At 40.0% G+C, this 18,111-nt stretch overlaps 1 protein-coding gene across 1 annotated transcript; it reads left to right on the forward strand.

Annotated features, from left to right (window-relative positions):
• The first annotated feature begins 11,379 nt into the window (after window positions 1-11,379).
• LOC126083436 (olfactory receptor 1J4-like) lies at window positions 11,380-12,321 on the forward strand. The gene has a single exon (XM_049897252.1). It carries the CDS (start codon window positions 11,380-11,382, stop codon window positions 12,319-12,321), a length of 942 nt encoding a protein of 313 aa, XP_049753209.1.
• Window positions 12,322-18,111: the final 5,790 nt, after the last annotated feature.

An 18,111-nucleotide genomic window follows, 5' to 3' on the forward strand; every position in this document is an offset into this window, starting at 1 on the left:
AGTTCATGTGGCCCTTTCTGTCTCTTGGGCTTGTAATCACCTCGTGTCCTTGGTGTTCTTCATTCTCCTTTGATCCAGGTGGGTTGAGACCAATTGATGCATCTTAGATGGCTGCTTGCTGTGTTTAAGACCCCAGATGCCACTCTTCAAAGTGGGATGTAGAATGTTTTGTTAATAGGTTACATTATGCCAACTGACTTAGATGTCCCCTGAAACCATGGTCCCCAGACCCCTGCCCCTGCTACGCTGGTATTTCTAGCTTTTTAAGGAAGCGCCAAATCAATTTCCAAAGTGGTTGTGCCATTTTACATTCCCACCAGCAGTGTATAAGTGTCCCAACATCTCCACAGCCTCTCCAACATTTATTATTTTGTGTTTTTTGGAGTAATGCCAGCCTTGTTGGAGTGAGATGAAATCTCATTGTAGTTTTCACCTGCATTTCTCTAATGGCTAATGATCGTGAACATTTCCTCATATATCTCTTAGCTACCTGAATGCCTTCTTTAGTGAAGTGTCTATTCATATCTTTTGCCCATTTTTTAATTGGGTTATTTGTCTTTTTGTAGTTGAGTTTTTGCAGTATCATGTAGATTTTAGAGATCAGGCGCTGATCAGAAATGTCATAGCTAAAAGCTTTTTCCCAGTCTGTTGGCAGTCTTTTTATTCTTTTGTTGAAGTCTTTGGATGAGCATAGGTGTTTGATTTTTAGGAGCCCCAGTTATCTAGTTTTTCTTCTGCATTCTTAATAATGTTTCGTATACTGTTTATGCCATGTATTAGGGCTCCTAACATTGTCCCTATTTTTTCTTCCATGATCTTTATCGTTTTAGATTTTATATTTATGTCTTTGATCCATTTTGAGTTAGTTTTTGTGCCTGGAGTGAGGTATGGGTCTTGTTTCATTTTTTTTGCAGGTTATCCATTTATGCCAGCACCATTTGTTAAAAAGACTGTCTTCTCCCCATTTAATGACTTTGGGCCTTTGTCAAATATCAACTGCTCATATGTGGATGGATTTATGTCTGGATTCTCAATTCTGTTCCACTGGTCCATGTATCTGTTGTTGTACCAGTACCATGCTGTTTTGATTACTGTGGTGGTACAATAGGTTCTAAAATCAGGTAAAGTAAGGCCTCCCACTTTGTTCTTTTCAGTAATGCCTTATTTATCCAGGGCCTCTTTCCCTTCCATATGAAATTGGTATTTGTTTCTCCATCTCATTAAAGAATGTCATTGGGATTTGGATCAGAATTGCACTAAATGTATAGATCCCTTTTGGTAGAACAGACATTTTTATAATGTTAAGTCTTCCTATCCATGAGCAAGGTATGTTTTTCCACTTATGTAAGTCTCTTTTGGCTTCTTGCAGAAGTGCACTGTAGTTTTCTTTGTATAAGTCTTTTACATCTCTGGTAAGATTTATTCCTAAGTATTTTATCTTCTTGGGGGCTACTGTAAATGGCACTGATTTGGCGATTTCCTATTTGATGTTCTTTTTGTTGGTGTAGAGGAGTCCAACTGATTTTTGTATGTTTATCTTGTATCCCAATACTCTGCTGAACTCTTCTATTAGTTTCAGTAATTTTCTAGAAGATTCCTTAGGGTTTTCTGTGTATAAGATCATGTCATCTGCAAATAGAGATACTTTTACTTCTTCCTTGCCAATCTGGATGCCCTTTATTTCTTTATCTAGCCTAATTGCTCTGGCTAGGACTTCCAGCACAAAGCTGAATAAGAGTGGTGATAAAGGGCACCCTTGTCTGGTTCCCGATCTCAGTGGGAATGCTTTCAGGCTCTCTCCATTTAAGGTGATGTTGGCTGTTGGCTTTGTATAAAAGCCCTTTATGATGTTGAGAAATGTTCCTTCTGTTCCTATCTTGCTGAGAGTTTTTATCATGAATGAGTGTTAAACTTTGTCAAATGCCTTTTCTGCATCAATTGATAAAATAATGTGATTCTTATCTTTTGTTTTATTTATGTGTTGGATTACATTAATTGTTTTTCTAATGTTGAACCATCCCTGCATACCTGGTATGAATCCCACTTGGTCATGGTGAATTATTTTTTTGATATGTTGTTGAATTCTATTGGCTAGAATTTTGTTGAGGATTTTTGCATCTACATTCATGAGGGATATAGGTCTATAATTTTCTTTTCTTGTGGTGTCTTTACCTGGTTTTGGTATCAGGGATATGGTGGCTTCATAGAATGAGTTTGGTAGTCTTCCGTCCTTTTCTATGCTCTGAAATACCTTTAGTAGTAGTGGTGTTAACTCTTCTCTGAAAGTTTGGTAGAACTCTGCAGTGAAGCAGTCCAGACCAGGGCTTTTTTTCAATCTCTTCTTTTGTTATGGATCTATTTAGTTGTTCTACCTCTGTTTGTGTTAGTTTAGGTAGGAAGTGTGTTTCTAGGAATTCATCCATTTCTTCTAGGTTTTCAAATTTGTTTGAGTATACTTTTTCATAGTAATGTGATATAATTCTTTTAATTTTAGTTGGGTCTGTTGTAATATCACCCATCTTATTTCTTATTGGGTTATTTGCTTCCTCTCCTGTTTTTCTTTTGTCAGTTTGGCCAGTGGTTTATCAATTTTGTTGATTTTTTCAAAAAATCAGCTTTTGCTCTTGTTAATTCTTTCAATTGTTTTTCTGTTTTCTATTTCATTTAGTTCAGCTCTAATTTTTATGATTTGTTTTCTTCTGGTGCCTTTGGGTTTCTTTTGTTGCTCTCTTTCTGTTTGTTCAAGTTGTAGTGATAATTCTTTGATTTTGGCCCTTTCTTTTTGGGGGGATGTGTGCAATTATTGATATAAATTGGCTTATGAGCAACCCTTTTGCTGTGTTCCAAAGGTTCTAATAGGAAGTGTTTTCATTCTCATTGGATTCTCTGAATTTCTTTATTCCATCCTTAATGTCTTCTATAATCCAGTCTTTTTTGAGCAGGGTATTGTCCAGTTTCCAAATGTTTGATTTCTTTTCCCATTATTGATTTCCACTTTTATGGCCTCATGGTCAGAGAAGATGTTTTGTAATATTTCAGTGTTATGGATCCTGCTGAGGCTTGCTTTATGACCTAATATGTGGTCTATTCTAGAGAGTGTTCATATGCACTAGAAAAGAAAGTATACTGGTTGCTGTTGGGTGCAGTGTTCTGTATATGTCTACGAGGTCAAGTTGGTTGATTGTGGCATTTAGATCTTCCATGTCTTTATTGAGCTTCTTTCTGGATGTCCTGTGCTTCACCGAAAATGGTGTGTTGAAGTCTCCTACTATTATTGTGGAGCTGTCTATCTCACTTTTCAGTGCTAATAGTTTGTTTTATGTATCTTGCAGCCCTGTCATTGGGTGCATAAATATTTAATATGGTTATATCTTCTTAGTGTATTGTCCCTTTAATCATTATATAGTGTCCTTCCTTATCCTTTCTGATGGATTTAACTTTAAAGTCTATTTTGTCAGAAATTAATATTGCCACTCCTGCTGTTTTTCGATTGTTGTTTGCTTGATATATTTTTTTCCATCCTTTGAGTTTTGGTTTGTTTGTGTTTCCAAGCCTAAGGTGTGTCTCTTGTAGGGAGCATATAGTCGGATCTTGTTTTTTTTTTTTTAATCCATTCTGCCACTCTCTGTCTCTTTATTGGTGCATTTAGTCCATTTACATTCAGGTAATTATGGATAGGTAAGAATTTAGTGTTCTCATTTTGATGTCTTTTTTTTTGTGTGTTGTTGACAGTTTCTTTCTCCCACTTAATTTTATGTGCTGAGTTATTATCTTTATATATTGTCCTTTCTTTGTATTTGTTGTAGTTGATTTTGTTTCTGCTGAGTTTGTATTTTTCCCTTGTTTTTTATTTTGATGAGTAGGATAGTTTGTCTCCTTTGTGGTTACCTTATTATTTACCCCTATTTTTCTAAATTTAAACCTAACTTTTATTTCTTTGTATTATGGTATCTTCCTCTCCATATGGAAGGTATATGATTACATTTCTTAGCCCCTTTTTATTATTTTAATGTTGTCTTCTTTTATACAATAACATTGCTGTTACCCCGTTTTGAGCCTTTTTTTTTTTTTTTTTAAATAATCTTGCTTCGTTTTTTTTGGATTTCCCTGTCTGGGTTGACTTCTCTTTGCTCTGACCAGTGTTCTAGTCTTGAGTTGATACCTGATATTATTGATTTTCTATCCAAAGAACTCCCTTTAGTATTTCTTGTAGTTTTGGTTTATTTTTTAAGAATTCCCTAATCTTGTGTTTATCTGGGAGTGCCTTAACTTCACCTTCAAGTTTAAGAGACAGTTTTGCTGGATAGATGATTCTTGGCAGGCAATTTTTTTCCTTCAATTTTTTAAATATGTCATCCCATTGCCTTCTTGTCTGCATGGTTTCTGCTGAGTAGTCCGAGGTTATTCTTATTGGCTCTCCTTTGTAGGTGACTTTTCTTTTATCCCTCACCGCTCTTATAATTCTCTCTTTATCTTTAATTTTGGCAAGTTTGATTATAATATGTCTTAGTGACTTTCTTTTCAGGTCTACCTTATGTGGAGTTCAATGAGCATCTTGGATAGATATCTTCTCATCTTTCACAATATCAGGGAAGTTTTCTGCCAACAAATCTTCAACAATTCTCTCTGTATTTTCTGTTATCCACTCCAATCACTGGTAGCTTATTTCTCTTGATAGAGTCCCACATGATTCTTAAGGTTTCTTCATTTTTTTAAATTCTTTTATCTGATTTTTCTTCAACTATATTAGTGCCAAGTGATTTATCTTCGAGTTCAGAAATTCTAGCTTCTACTTGCTCAGTTCTGCTCCTCTGGCTTTCTATTGTCTACGTCTGTAATTTTATTGTTAATCATCTGAATTTCTGATTGCTGTCTGTCTGTGGATTTTTCCAGCTTATTAAACTTTTCATTATGTTCCTGAATAATCTTTCTGATTTCTTCAGTTGCTTTATTTGTGTGTTCCTTGGCTTGTTCTGTGTATCACCTCATTTCCTTCCTGATGTCCTGAAGGGGTCTGTATATTAAACTTTTGTATTCTGCATCTTGTAATTCCAGGAATGCACTTTCATCTAGAAGATCCCTGGTTTCTTTTTTATGAGAGTCTGTTGAGTTGATCATGGTCTGTTTCTTTATGTGACTTGATACTGACTATTGTCTCCGAGCCATCTATAAGTTATTGTATTAGTTTATGCTTGCTTACTGTGTCATAGCTGCTTGGTTTGTTTTGTTTTGGTATACCCCTATGGGTTGCTTGAGTGAGACAGCTTGATTATTTTCACCTTTGGAGCTCTGGTGTCCTGTCCCCAGCTGGCTAGAGCTGTTATCAGGTATATCAGTCTAGGAGTCCATTCAGTTTTCTTGTATGAATTCAGCTCAGTTTTCCAGGTAGCTGATGATCAAGTGTGTGATACAGGCTCTGTTCTATAGTCTTAGATGGGCAGGGGTGATAGGCGTATATTGCGGTATCTGATTGCAGCAGGGGGTCATGCTCTGAACAAGGCAGGGGGCTGAGAACCAATCCCCAAGTGTCTCTGAGGAAAACGCATCCCTGTTCCCTAGAGCATGCTGGTGGGTGAGTTCTGCAGATGGAGCATGGGCACCCAAAGTTTTTGGTTGTAACGACTGGGAGGTACCAGTTATCTTTGGATCCCTGTTGTGGGTGGCTGAGTGACCTGAGTGGAGCTACCAGCCTTAGGTCCCTGATGTGGGTAGGTGAGGACCTTGTTTAATAGGCAAAGAAATGTCAAATGTCAAACACTTACCTCTCCACCACACAGCTGAAATGGTTGGAGTTTGCCAACAAGGGCCTATTCTCCCAAAATAGGTCCACACAGGTCCATGCAGAAGGGAAAGGTGCTCAATGTCCATGGACAGTTTATGCCTGGACAGGAGCCACTTCTGTCCTGAGCTCCCCCAGTTAATGGAGCTAGCAAATTATCTTTTCCCCCAAATTGCAAATTTTTTCCTTCCCCAAGGCCGGGAGAATGGCTCTAGGTGCTCAACAGGGCTTATATAGAACCTAGGGATTCAGCCTCTGAATTCAGCCTCTGAAGTCGGCCTGGGGGTAGGGGCATCGTGGTAAAATATACGCGAGTACTTAGCTTTTGCCAAGAGCGCTTCTCTCCTCAGGTTTCCAAGGTGTGAGTGGGCTGTGTGGCTGGCTGCTTCTCCCTGGGTAAACTGTGGTGGAACGCTAATACCTGTCCGCCACTTCCGCCCCTGCTCCGGGAATGGTGTCTGAGGACTCCCCGTGATTCAGGTCCAGTACCTCCTCTCTACTTCTGAACAGTATCTTCCTCCTCCTGCCCCTCAGTTCATTGTCTAAGCTTGCCTTCGATGCTCAGGGCTCCCATCTTGTCACAAATATACTCGTTTCACTTGTTTTTCTGGGTCTTTGTTGTAAACACGGCTCGCAGGAAGCATCTGTCTATTCCGCCATCTTGGCTCTGCCTCTCCTTCCAGACTGTTTTGATTACTGTAGCTTTATAATGGGTTTTGATTGGGAAGTGTGAGTCTTCCTACTTTGTTCTTGTTTTACAAGATTGCTTTGGATTTTTGGGGCCCCTTATGGAGCTCTGGTGGTGCCGTTGTTAACAGCTATGTCTGCTAAAGAAAAGGTCAGCAGTTCAAATCCTCTAGCTACTCCTTGAAAACTCTGTGGAGCAGTTCTATGCTGTTTTATATGGTCGCTATGAGTCAGAATCAACCCTATGGCAATGGGTTTTGGCTTGGTATAGTTACATATATATCTGAGGATTGGTTTTACCCTTTCTATAAAGAAGGCTGCTGAAATTTTGATAACTGGGGACCCCTGGTGATGCAGTGGTTAAGAGCTCAGCGGCAGTTCAATTTCACCAGCTGCTCCTTTGAAACTGTATGGAGCAGTTCTACTCTGTTCTACAGGGTCACTATTAATTGGAATCTACTTGATGACAATGAGGGTTTTTTTTTTGTTATTGATAACTGGAACAATTATTAAAGTAAATGTTTTATATGGAAAATTGATTAGTGATTAGCCCTTAGGCCAAATGATTTTCAGGAAACTGGGTGTAGTGCTTTAACATATAGTATCTTATTTAACCCTAACAATAAACTCATGAGCAGCATTCTACTACTATCCACCATAGGCCTGAGGAAACAGAAAGTCATAGAACTTAATTGCCTTGCTTAGGGTAACCAGTGAGTGAGTGGCAGAGTCAATACCAATCTCTCATTAGTCTGTGTTTAATATCCTCGGGATTAATCCCTCTACTCTATCATCTCCCGAACAAGCCTCAACTCCTGCCCTACAGGGATCTCAGGAGAGTGGAGGGACCAACAAGCTCTCAGGTGGCAGTGGAATTTTTGCTCTAGATCAGTGATTTAGGGGTCTGCAAAGGCTGGGTCTTACTCTAGGTCAATGTGTGATATATGGTGGCTGACTTCAATGCTATGGATATTTGAGGCTAAGAGTGACATGACCATTTCTGCTTCTCATGACATCAACATCAGTATCAAAAACACCTTCTCTTATGACCCCTGTGGCTTACCTCTCTAGTTTTTTCACGGGCTCTCTCTCAAGGGGAAGGCAATTAGCCATGCTGGTTCCTTCCCTAACCAGAAGTTTTCAGGTGTTTTCTCTGGGTATTAATCTTGTTGGTGAATAGGGATCTTCTTGCCCATTTTCTGCTGCTGAAAACAGGCATGAAATGTTCAAAATATCCTTAGATCATGAGAATTTCTTCTTGTTTCTTGGATACAGCTCTCCTGAAGAGAAAGTGAGTGCCCAGGGACCATACTTGACCAGAAGTTGTCTGAACTCACCAAGAATTGTCTCAGGTCAAAGGAAGATGGAGAATTACCACTTGGCACTGGATATGTATGTTTATGTGAGAAGGTGTATGTATGTGTGTATTTTTTGTGTTTTTATATAACCTGGTGTAATTGAGTTATATACTATCTTCATGTAGAATGGGAATAGATAGATTTTACCAAAACCGAAAAAACCAAACCCACTGCCATCAAGGTGATTCTGACTCATACGTGAAAATCTCTTCTTGTTAAGGTGTGTTTATCTGTGTGCATTTATGCACGTGCTGCTTAGTTTATATTTGTGTGTTGTTTTTACATGACTGCACGTATCTGTGTGTATATAGATGTGCTTTTTTGTATGGGTTTTGAGTTGTCTGGATGACTAGATGTGTGGTTTGGGTGTTGTGTCGTGTGTGACTGTGTAGTATTTATCAGTTGTGTGTAAATTTGTGTGAAAGTAACATAAACTCTGACGATTTTCTTTTTACCTGTAATGAGCACAGGTCATAGATGAGTATAGGTCAGAGAAATCTTTGATTGTGTGTTATGATTATATGTGTGTATTCATGTATAACACATTCACACTCTTTTTTGACCTAGAATAGAAGTAGAAGAGAGGGAGCTATAAGCATGATATGGAAGTATGTGTGTGTGCATGTTTGTGTGTTAGGTAAAACAGACTCACAGCCACATTCTCCTCTTATGTCTTATCTCCTCTTAACTCAGACACAGATAACTCTAAGCAGGTTCTCCCTTAAGCCAAGTTGGTAGCCATTTGTCCATGTTATTTGAAGTCTCCAAAAGTGCTCTGAGGACCAAATATTTTCTTCACTGGCCTTCAACAATGCCTTATTTCTATTCCAGTAACATGGCAGTGGTTAAGTGCTTAGGCTTTTGTGTCACACACGTGTTGGTTCAAATACCTATTTTTGATACTTAACAGCTTATGATCTCGGGCTCAACATCTGTGAAGCCCAGCAGCCTGAACTGTCAAATCAGATGAGTAAGGGTTTAATCCAGTATATGTGATGTTATAGGCATGGAAGAAGTACATGCTAGTTTTAGTATCATGATTATTCCTCAAATGCATGAAATTCTCAACTCTCTAGTTACTTTTTGATTGTCCAAGGGAGAGGATTTTCTGCAAGGAGAAAGACAACAGGTCCATCAAAAGAGTATCTTTCCAGCTCCAGCTCATGGCTTCCTTTCTTAGTATTTGAGCATGTGTCCAGCTTCCTCTTTTACACGGGGGATAACTTGAATCAAGGTTCTATTCCTGCTGATCCAGCCATTAAATGTAAGGACCCTATTTGACTCATAACTTCTGGATCTCCTCTCTCCCCCAAATATGCCTGAGCTCCAGGGAGAACTCTGCCCCACTAGGCACCAGTGGGCAGCCAGTCCTCAGCAGAAGGTTCAAGTCACTTCTCACTCCTGATCCCTGGTCCCCATTGACTGACATGACCTTCTTGGCTGAGTTCCTCTGTGTTCTTGGAAGGGGCTCTTCTATCAGATACATATGTCCTAGAGTCATAATTTTTCACTGGGTTCCCCCTCCAGGCTCCTGTATGTGACCTCTAACTCTGATTTGACTCCAAGGGAAAGAGAGGCCAGGGTGCTTATGGAGATTATGTGAAGTCTCATGCTTAAAATCAGGATTCAAAAACCAACTAGCTATATACCCTTGTATATGTGACTTCACACCTGTTTCCACAAACAGTAAAATGAAAACATTAACCACTTGCTTGTCTGATTCACAGGCACTCCATAAATCTTTACTGATTAATGGAATTAAATGCACATAAAAGCCCTTTGCAAATTGTACCCTAAAACCAAACCAAACCCACCGCTGTCGAGTCGATTCCAGCTCATAGAGAACTTGTAGGACAAAGTGAAACAGCTCCATAGGGTTTCCAATCTTTAAGTGAATCTTGACGATAGCTGACTGCCACATCTTTCTCCCGTGGAGCTGCTGGTGGGTTCAAACTGCCAATCTTTCTGGTAGCAGCCGAGTGCTTAGCCAGTGCATCACTAGGGGTCCCTATGTACAAATTGTCAAGTTTGGTATAAATAGGTGACCATTTTGGTTTGGTCACGGAAGTCTGGGTGTACACCTGTTGTTCCATCGTAATTATTACATAGCTTTTCTTCTTTTCATTCTCAAAAGTGTCCTGGTTTGGACACTAAAATATAGGGTCTTTGTGTGTACGCATATTGGCTGATAACCAAGCAGATGACTGAGGTCAGTTTGAAGTCCTGAAATAATTCCACACAAGGTCCAAGGTTTTCTGCCTAATGAGTGAAGGGAAGGACCAGTGGAATGATGAAGAGTAGAGTTTCTGATCGTAGTGACATTGACTGGAATCGTTTACTGCATCAGTTGTTATCTTTGTGACCTCGGGTTAATTTCTAACCATGCTGAGATTTAGTTATCTAGTGCCTAAATTTGCTGATAATAATGCTTATGTTCCAGTAGGAGCTCATTAAATGTCAACTATTATCAATGCTAAAGTAAAATTTTCATAGTTAATCAGATGACTATGAATTCTAAAAGACATCCCAAATTCTACAGTATCAGCTAGTTCTGAGGCTTCTGGTAAGGTCCTTGGAAAATTCTCAGGTCCCTCTCCGTATATGTATGCTCAGATTTTAACACTTGTAACCTGGATTGAAGGACTGGAGATAGATAATCTGGTTTGCAAGACTGGATAAATGGAAAGACTGCGAGACAGAGAGAGAGAGAGAGACAGACAGACAATGTGGGAGAAATAGCTGTATGGGGTGAAGTGAAGAAATAATGATGAGAAGATCATTGCTATCAAGGAAGTAATCCCCACGGTCCAGGGTTTGGGCCTCTGCAGTTTGACAGGGAGTATAAAAGCCCAGGAAGTTAAAACTTTTTAGACCAGCAAGTGGGTCCTGTCTGATGCCCATCTCATTTTTCTGCACTATTGTGTTCTTGGAGTTTGATGCCCCATTTATCTGTTGAACTAATCCTGCTAGTATTAATAGTTCACCTTGTCAAGTACTTACTACTTCAAAACCCATTCTAAGCTCATTGCATGTATTAACTCATTTAATCCTTCAATAGCCCCACAAGTAGGTAATATTATTTTTTCAGCATAGGGGATAAAACTGAGGTACATATAGAAAGTTGTGCAAGGCCACCCAGCTAGCAAATCATTGAGGCAGGAATCTAACTCAAGCCTCCTGGCTGCAAAACTGTAGCTCTTGCTCCATACTGTATGAGATATTCATACAATGTGAGCTCCAAGAGGGAAGAGGCTTGGATATTTTATTTCCTGTTCTATTCCCAGTGCCAACAGTAGTGTCTGGAACATGTTTAAATAAGTGAATAAATTTAGACTGGTTTCCTTTGAAGGAAACCTTGTTTGCCATTAGTGATAGGCAGAGTGGGGCAGACTGAAGATTCCCACAACAAAACATGCAAGTTGTTCTGAATTTTGACACAGTCTTCAGGAAGAAAGAACATGATTGTATACACCAGTATACCCAGTGATGCTAACTACCATATGTCAGTTCCTGACATTTCTTACTCCCCTTATTCCCAGCAGAGAGAAGAGGAGTATGAGCCCCGAGAATCAGAGCAGTGTACCTGAATTCCTCCTTCTGGGGCTCCCCATCGGGGCGGAGCAGCAGGCCATGTTTTTCACCCTGTTCCTGAGCATGTACCTCACCACCGTGCTGGGGAACCTGCTCATAATCCTGCTCATCAGGCTGGACTCTCGATTCCACACTCCCATGTACTTTTTCCTCAGCCACTTGGCCTTTTCTGATGTCTCTTTCTCATCTGTCACTGTCCCAAAGTTGTTGATAAACATGCATACTCTAGATCAGTCTATCTCCTATGTAGGGTGCATTTCACAGATGTATTTTTTCATACTTTTTGTTTGTCTTGACAATTTTCTTCTCGCAGTGATGGCATATGACAGGTTTGTGGCCATCTGTCACCCATTGCACTACACCACCATCATGAGGGAAGAGCTGTGTGTCTTATTGGTGGTTGGGTCCTGGTTTTTCTCTTGTGTCCATGCCCTGTTACACACCCTTCTCCTGTCCCACTTGTCCTTCTGTGCTGACAACACCATCCCCCACTTCTTCTGTGACCTCACTGTCCTCCTTAAGCTGACCTGCTCAGATATCTCCCTCAATGAGCTAGTTATTGTCACTGAGGGGGGAGTGCTTGCCCTCCTGGCATTGAGTGTTATTTTGGGGTCTTATGTCAGCATTGGGGCCACCATCCTGAAGGTCCCCTCCACCAAGAGGATCTGCAAAGCCTTGTCCACCTGTGGCTCCCACCTCTTCGTGGTGTTTCTGTATTATGGGACTCTTGCAATTATTTACTTCTTTCCTTCATCAAACAATTCCAAAATCAAGGACATAATTGCTTCAGCTATGTATTCAGTGGTTACCCCCATGCTCAACCCCTTCATCTATAGCCTGAGGAACAGAGACATGAAATTGGCTCTGAGGATGCTTTACAGAGGGGGGATTATTTTTGCCAAGTGACGGTTACCCGTTCATGTTTTTTCTTCTCCTTGTGATGTCTCCTTGAAAAGTTGTGTTAGTGACTGTGGTAGATTGTATCCTCTCTTTTCAGGTGTGATGTCTACTTCCCCACCCCTTGAATCTAGGCAAGTCTTGTGATTTGCTTTGACTTACGGATTAGTTATAAAATGATATTGTGAGAATTCCAAGTCTAAGCAGACTCTATTCTTGTTGCTTTTTGAACTCTGAGACCATCATGTGGACAAGCCCATGATAGGTTGCAAGAATATAAAAGGCCATATGAAGGAGAACCAAGATGCCCCAGCTGAGAATATACATGTATTTGCTTATTTCAGAAACCAACCAACAAACCAAGCAAACAGAAAAACCCAAAACAGAATGAATAAATTGCAAACTAATGAAATTGGTTACCTATAGGGGGTGGGTGAGAAGGGGGTGGAAAGGATGGGGAGATGGGTATACGTACCTCTTTGTATAGTTGTGATCATGTTATCTTTTCTTTACCAAAATAAATAAAAAAGAATGGACAATGAAGCAAATTAGAATAAAACAAAACAAATGAACCTAATTATATTTCAAATGAATAACATCATTAGACTGAAGAAGAAAAAAAATAACTAATCCAAGTAATTCTTAAACACAGTGTTTTGTCTATATGCCATTGTGATTATATAAAAAAAAACTGTAACAAATATTGGACTGCAGTTAATAGCTTTGTCATCCACAGTGATATGGGTTCAAGTTTGTGAAATTATTTAACAGGTGTTCTAGGATTCAGCAAATAAGTAAAAATGTTCTGGAAAAAGGGAGTGACTCCTCACTATCGGAGCAAGGCATAACATATATGGACTAGGGAAAGTGTGGAAAGAACTCTGTGTGTCAAAACAAAATTGGAGATATCAGTTTGCACTCCTAGTTTTTCATATTGATAAATAGATTTAGATTTATGTCATGTATTAATGTTTGTTCTTATCCCACATCCTTTTCACTCCATTCTTGTCTCAGCCCTTATGGGTAATCGTTCCTATTAGTTTATTAGTTTCTATTTTGGAGTCCCTGGGTGGTGCAAGCAATTAATGCACTTAGCTGCTAACCGAAAGGTTGAAAGTTTGAGTCCACTCAGAGTTGCCTTGGAAAAAAAGCTTGGTGATTTGCTTTAGAAAGATCAGCCATTGAAAACCTATGGAACAGTCATTGTGTACCTGTAAAAAAGTTGAATTGGCAAAAGTTGTGTAACAGATACAGTTACAACAACAACAACAAAAAGAGTAACTGTTTATGAACAACCAAACACCTCATGGGATTTGGTTCTTTGATTTGGAAGTTTATGGTCATGGTTTCAAGAGATATCCCAGTTAATTGGCCTAATAATGTGTTTAGTGCTTCTGTTCTACGTCCTAGTTCGTTGTGCAGTGCCTGGGGTCTTAAAAGTTTGCAAGTGACCATCCAAGGCACAACAATTGGTCTATTCACCTGCCACAACAGAGAACGAAGGAGAGTCAGGGATAGTAGGAGGAAATGAAATGTGTGGCTAATTGCCTCCATGAACAACTGCCTTCTTTGCAATGAGACCAGAAAACTGGATGGTGCCCCACTACCATTACTGAACATTTTGATCAAAGATTTTGTATAAGAACTCTGATCAAAAGGGGGAAAATTCAGAACAGATTTAAGTTCTCATGGGCTCCAAGGCTTTCTGGAGCCATGGAGGCTGAATGAACCCCTGAAAGTATTGCCCTGAGATAATCTTTAAATCTTAAGCCAAAAATATCCCCTGAAGTCTTCTTAAAACCAAACAATAATTTATCTTAACTAGTAAAATATGTCTACTTTGGGCATTATGCTCTTTTAAGATCTATCTGGAGTCAAATTGACTACAGCAACTGGAGAGATTAGATAGGAAGCTTAGGGGTCAGTGAATTTATGTTAATAGGGGACGAACAATTCAGAACACGAGGGTGAGAATGGTTGCACAACTCAAAGAATGTAATCAATGTTACTGAATTGTACATGTAGGAACTGTTGAATTGTATGCTTTGCTGTGTATATGTTCAATAGCAACAACAAAATAAATAAAATTAAAAAAAAGAAAACCTGTGGAACATAGTTCTACCCTGATACACGTGGGGTCGCCATGAGTCAGAATCCACTCGATGGCAACTGGTCATGACCGTGTGTGTGTGTGTGTGTGTGTGTGTGTATGTGTGTATGTGTGAGTCTTGAAATCCTTTCAAAATGAAAATTTAAATAAATCCTGCATGCCTTTTTTAGAAAAATGACTAAAAAGAAAGGAGTCCAAGGTATCCTTGACATCAGGGACATCGTCTCCTGTGGCTCCAGTGGTTCAGCCTCTCTGGCTCCTATATACATTGCTCCCCGAAGGGGAGTAAGAAATTGGCCAATTAGCCCATGATGGCTCCTCCCTTAGCCAGAAGCTTGCAGGGAGTTTGTCTGTTGTTGACTAAAACGTCTTTTGCTCACGGCTCTGGAGCTAGTTAAGTAATATGAAAATCTGTAGAAGCCCTGGTGCCAGCAGGGTATCCCTGGAAAATAGGGCCTATGGCAAATAGTTTTCAATTGCTGAATGATCTCTCACAGCTGGCGATGGAAACAATGATAGCCAATAGAAACTGCTCATTACTCCCCTCCCCTTCAAGTGACACCCAGGGCAGGTCTCATAACTGCCATACCTTAGATAGGCCTCTGTTGAACTGCCATTGATAATTCTTCTCTTGGCCTAGATAACTGGTCTCCTCAAAAGAAGCTGAATATTTGAGCAACAGCCTGGAGTGGAAGGTGTATGAATCACCACCAACAAGCATAGGTCAGAGGCAGCTGGAACTCTCCTCCTGGCAATGGACCTGTCTGTGTGCATATGGGGTTTTGTAGGCGTAACTTTGTATTTATGAGTGCGTGTGTTGTGCGTGCTGGTGTAGGTGCTGTGTGATAGTCGTGTGTATATATACTATGCATTTGGCTCACAGCCTGATCTTTTCCTGAGTTAGACCTAAACTGGGCCCTGTTTTAGCATGGGTAGATCAAGTTATCAGGCTACCAGGGTGTGTATTGGAGGGATTTTTACAAAGTGCCTGTGATCTTAATATTTGCCTAACTGTTGGTAAGAAGGCCTGCATTCCCACCATCGGGCGTCACAGCTGGGTGGATGAGAGCTCAGCATCTGGAGTAAGAGTGCTGTGCTGCGCTGCCTGGAGAAGAAGGTGCCTGAACTCACCATGGAGTGCACAGCTCAGAGAGGGTGCAAATCACTGCTCAGCTATGTGTGCCGAGTGTATGTGTGAGCTGTGTTTGTGAGTGACACACATGTGTGAGAGCAGTAATGTGGGTGGTTTGATATTTGTTATATGTGTATGTGCACTGGTCATTGGTAGTGGTTTAGTGACTGTGCCTGTGGCTGAAAAGGCTTAAGTATCTCATGCCGATTGCCCTCTCCCAGGCAGGGTCTAGGTCAGAAGGGGCTGAAACACCCTTCTCAGTAATGAGAAAGCGTATATTTGTGGCCACGTGTGCTGCTTATTTGTGTTGAGTGTGTGATTAAGCATGCATATGTGTTGTGTGTTGCTTGTGAGATTTTGAATTGTGTGATCTTATGGCATTTTGGTGATGCATGCATATAATGTATAGTGTTTGAATTATGTATATGTGGCATGTGAGATGCAGGCGTGTCATGCTTGTGTGTCGATGGTACATTATGAGTGTGTTTGTGAGTTGTGTGGTATACCCATTGTGTTGTATGTCTCTTACTTTATGTGTTACTAACAACTTCACCTACTGACTATCCTGGCCTTAGGATGAGAATAGGTAATAGGTGGCTGGAATCCCCAAATAAGCAGTGGAGTATATGAGCATGTACGCGTGTGTGTGCATGTGTATGCATTTGTATGTGTGTTTTGGGGCTTCTGAATTGCCCCATCACCTCAAATATTTCCTTAATGCCTTCCTGCTAGAGTACCATTGAGTGAGAGAACCAATGCCGCGAGCAACTGCCTGTTTCCTGAAAAGGATTTGTTGTCATTTTCATACACTCGAGTGTGACTGAATCTCTCAGAGTTTTGTATCCCTTCTCTTTACTTAATGTCCCATGCAAAAAAATGTTAGCCATCGTACTAAATTTAGAGTGCAGAATCACCATCAAACAGCGGTGAGACCTTAACTTTAGGTTAAGTCTTAATTTAAGTCACTTAACTCTCTGGCATCATTTTCCACATTTACAAAATGGAGAGAATTATACTTGCTTGCAGTACTTTACAGGCCCTCAATAAGTATTTATGGTTTGAATAGAAGACGATGTATTTAAGAGGTTTTTTTTCTTTTTCAATTTAAAAATGTATATAAATATGAATAAAGGGAATTATCTAAGCCGGGGACTAAGAAAATTTAGGATCACTTCAGCTTACCTGTAACCCTAAAATAACACAGGGTGCCTGGTGCTTGTAGACAACAAAGGGTGAAACTTCTGTGTTGCAGTTAAGAGCACGGGCTCTGATCACACAGGTATGTTAGATTGACCTGCAAGAAGTAACTGATACTTGGTCATTTTTACCCAACAGAAATAGAAATTACATGCAGTTCATATATATATATATATGTATCATCTCTGTCTCCTACTGCTTTGTATTTTTGGATATTTATATCATTTATATTTCCATTTCCTAATAGTTAATGAAAGTCTCTGGGTGGCACAGGCAGTTTGCCCTTGGCTTCTAACAAAAAGTTTGGCAGTTTGAATCCTCCCAGTGACGCTGCAAAGAAAGACCTGGCAATCTGCTTCCGTAAAGATTACAGCCAAGAAAACTCTGCAGAGCTCAGTTCTACTCTGTAATACACAGGATCGCCATGAGTCGGAATTGACTCAACGGCAACAAGTTAACTGCTAAAATGGGAGAAAGAGCACCTGATCCTCAATGCAGCTGTGAAGATTTTATCTGGGAATGCAGGGCTGATATGTGGATTGAATTATAAAATATATATAAAGCCCTTAGCATATTTCCCAGCAAAGTTTTCACCATTATTATGAAAGATAGTTTGTGAACTATTCTGGTTTGGGAGCTATTCAGGTAATCCAAACCCAAAACCAAACTCATTGCCCTTGTCGATTCCGACTGATAAAAAACTGATAGCGACCCTAAAAGACAGAGTAGAACTGCCCCATAGGGTTTCCAAGGAGCGCCTGGCATAGCTCTTAACCACTACGCCACCAGGGTTCCCATAAAGGGTTTTAAACAACCACCCACTTCTAACAAGTCAATAAGTTTACAGTTCTTGGTCAGTGAGACTCAGTCTTCATTCACAGGAAGAGTGTAACAATGTTTCAACCACTCTGCCTCAGCTCTGGGAGTTTTTAAGTCAGAAACAACCTATACTCTTTGCTTAGGCCCATCTCATATTTCTGCCATAGTGGATTGCTGTGGTTTGGCTCTGCCTTGATATGGTAAATTATTTCACTAAGTCCATCAAGATGTAAACTCAGAGAGCAGGCATCTTATTTTTCTTGCCCATGGCTACATTCTTGGTCCTTAGTAGAGGTTTGGGTTCAGATTCAATGTTCGATAAATAATGGTTGAGTAAGGCAATGAATGCTCACTTGTTTCTATTCAATAAGAGATTAATGGGTACTGTTGGGTGTGATATTTTCTTGGAGCCAAACTGTGATAACGTGAAGTCACGTGCATTTACAGGTGTGACAAATCAATAGGAGTGTAGTTAAAAATTCACCATCTTCCCAAGGAATTACAGTATGTAATGTGATGGTCCTAATCTGCCTTTCTAGGT

Source organism: Elephas maximus, chromosome 9, assembly GCF_024166365.1.
Source record: "Elephas maximus indicus isolate mEleMax1 chromosome 9, mEleMax1 primary haplotype, whole genome shotgun sequence".
Lineage (NCBI taxonomy): Eukaryota > Metazoa > Chordata > Mammalia > Proboscidea > Elephantidae > Elephas > Elephas maximus.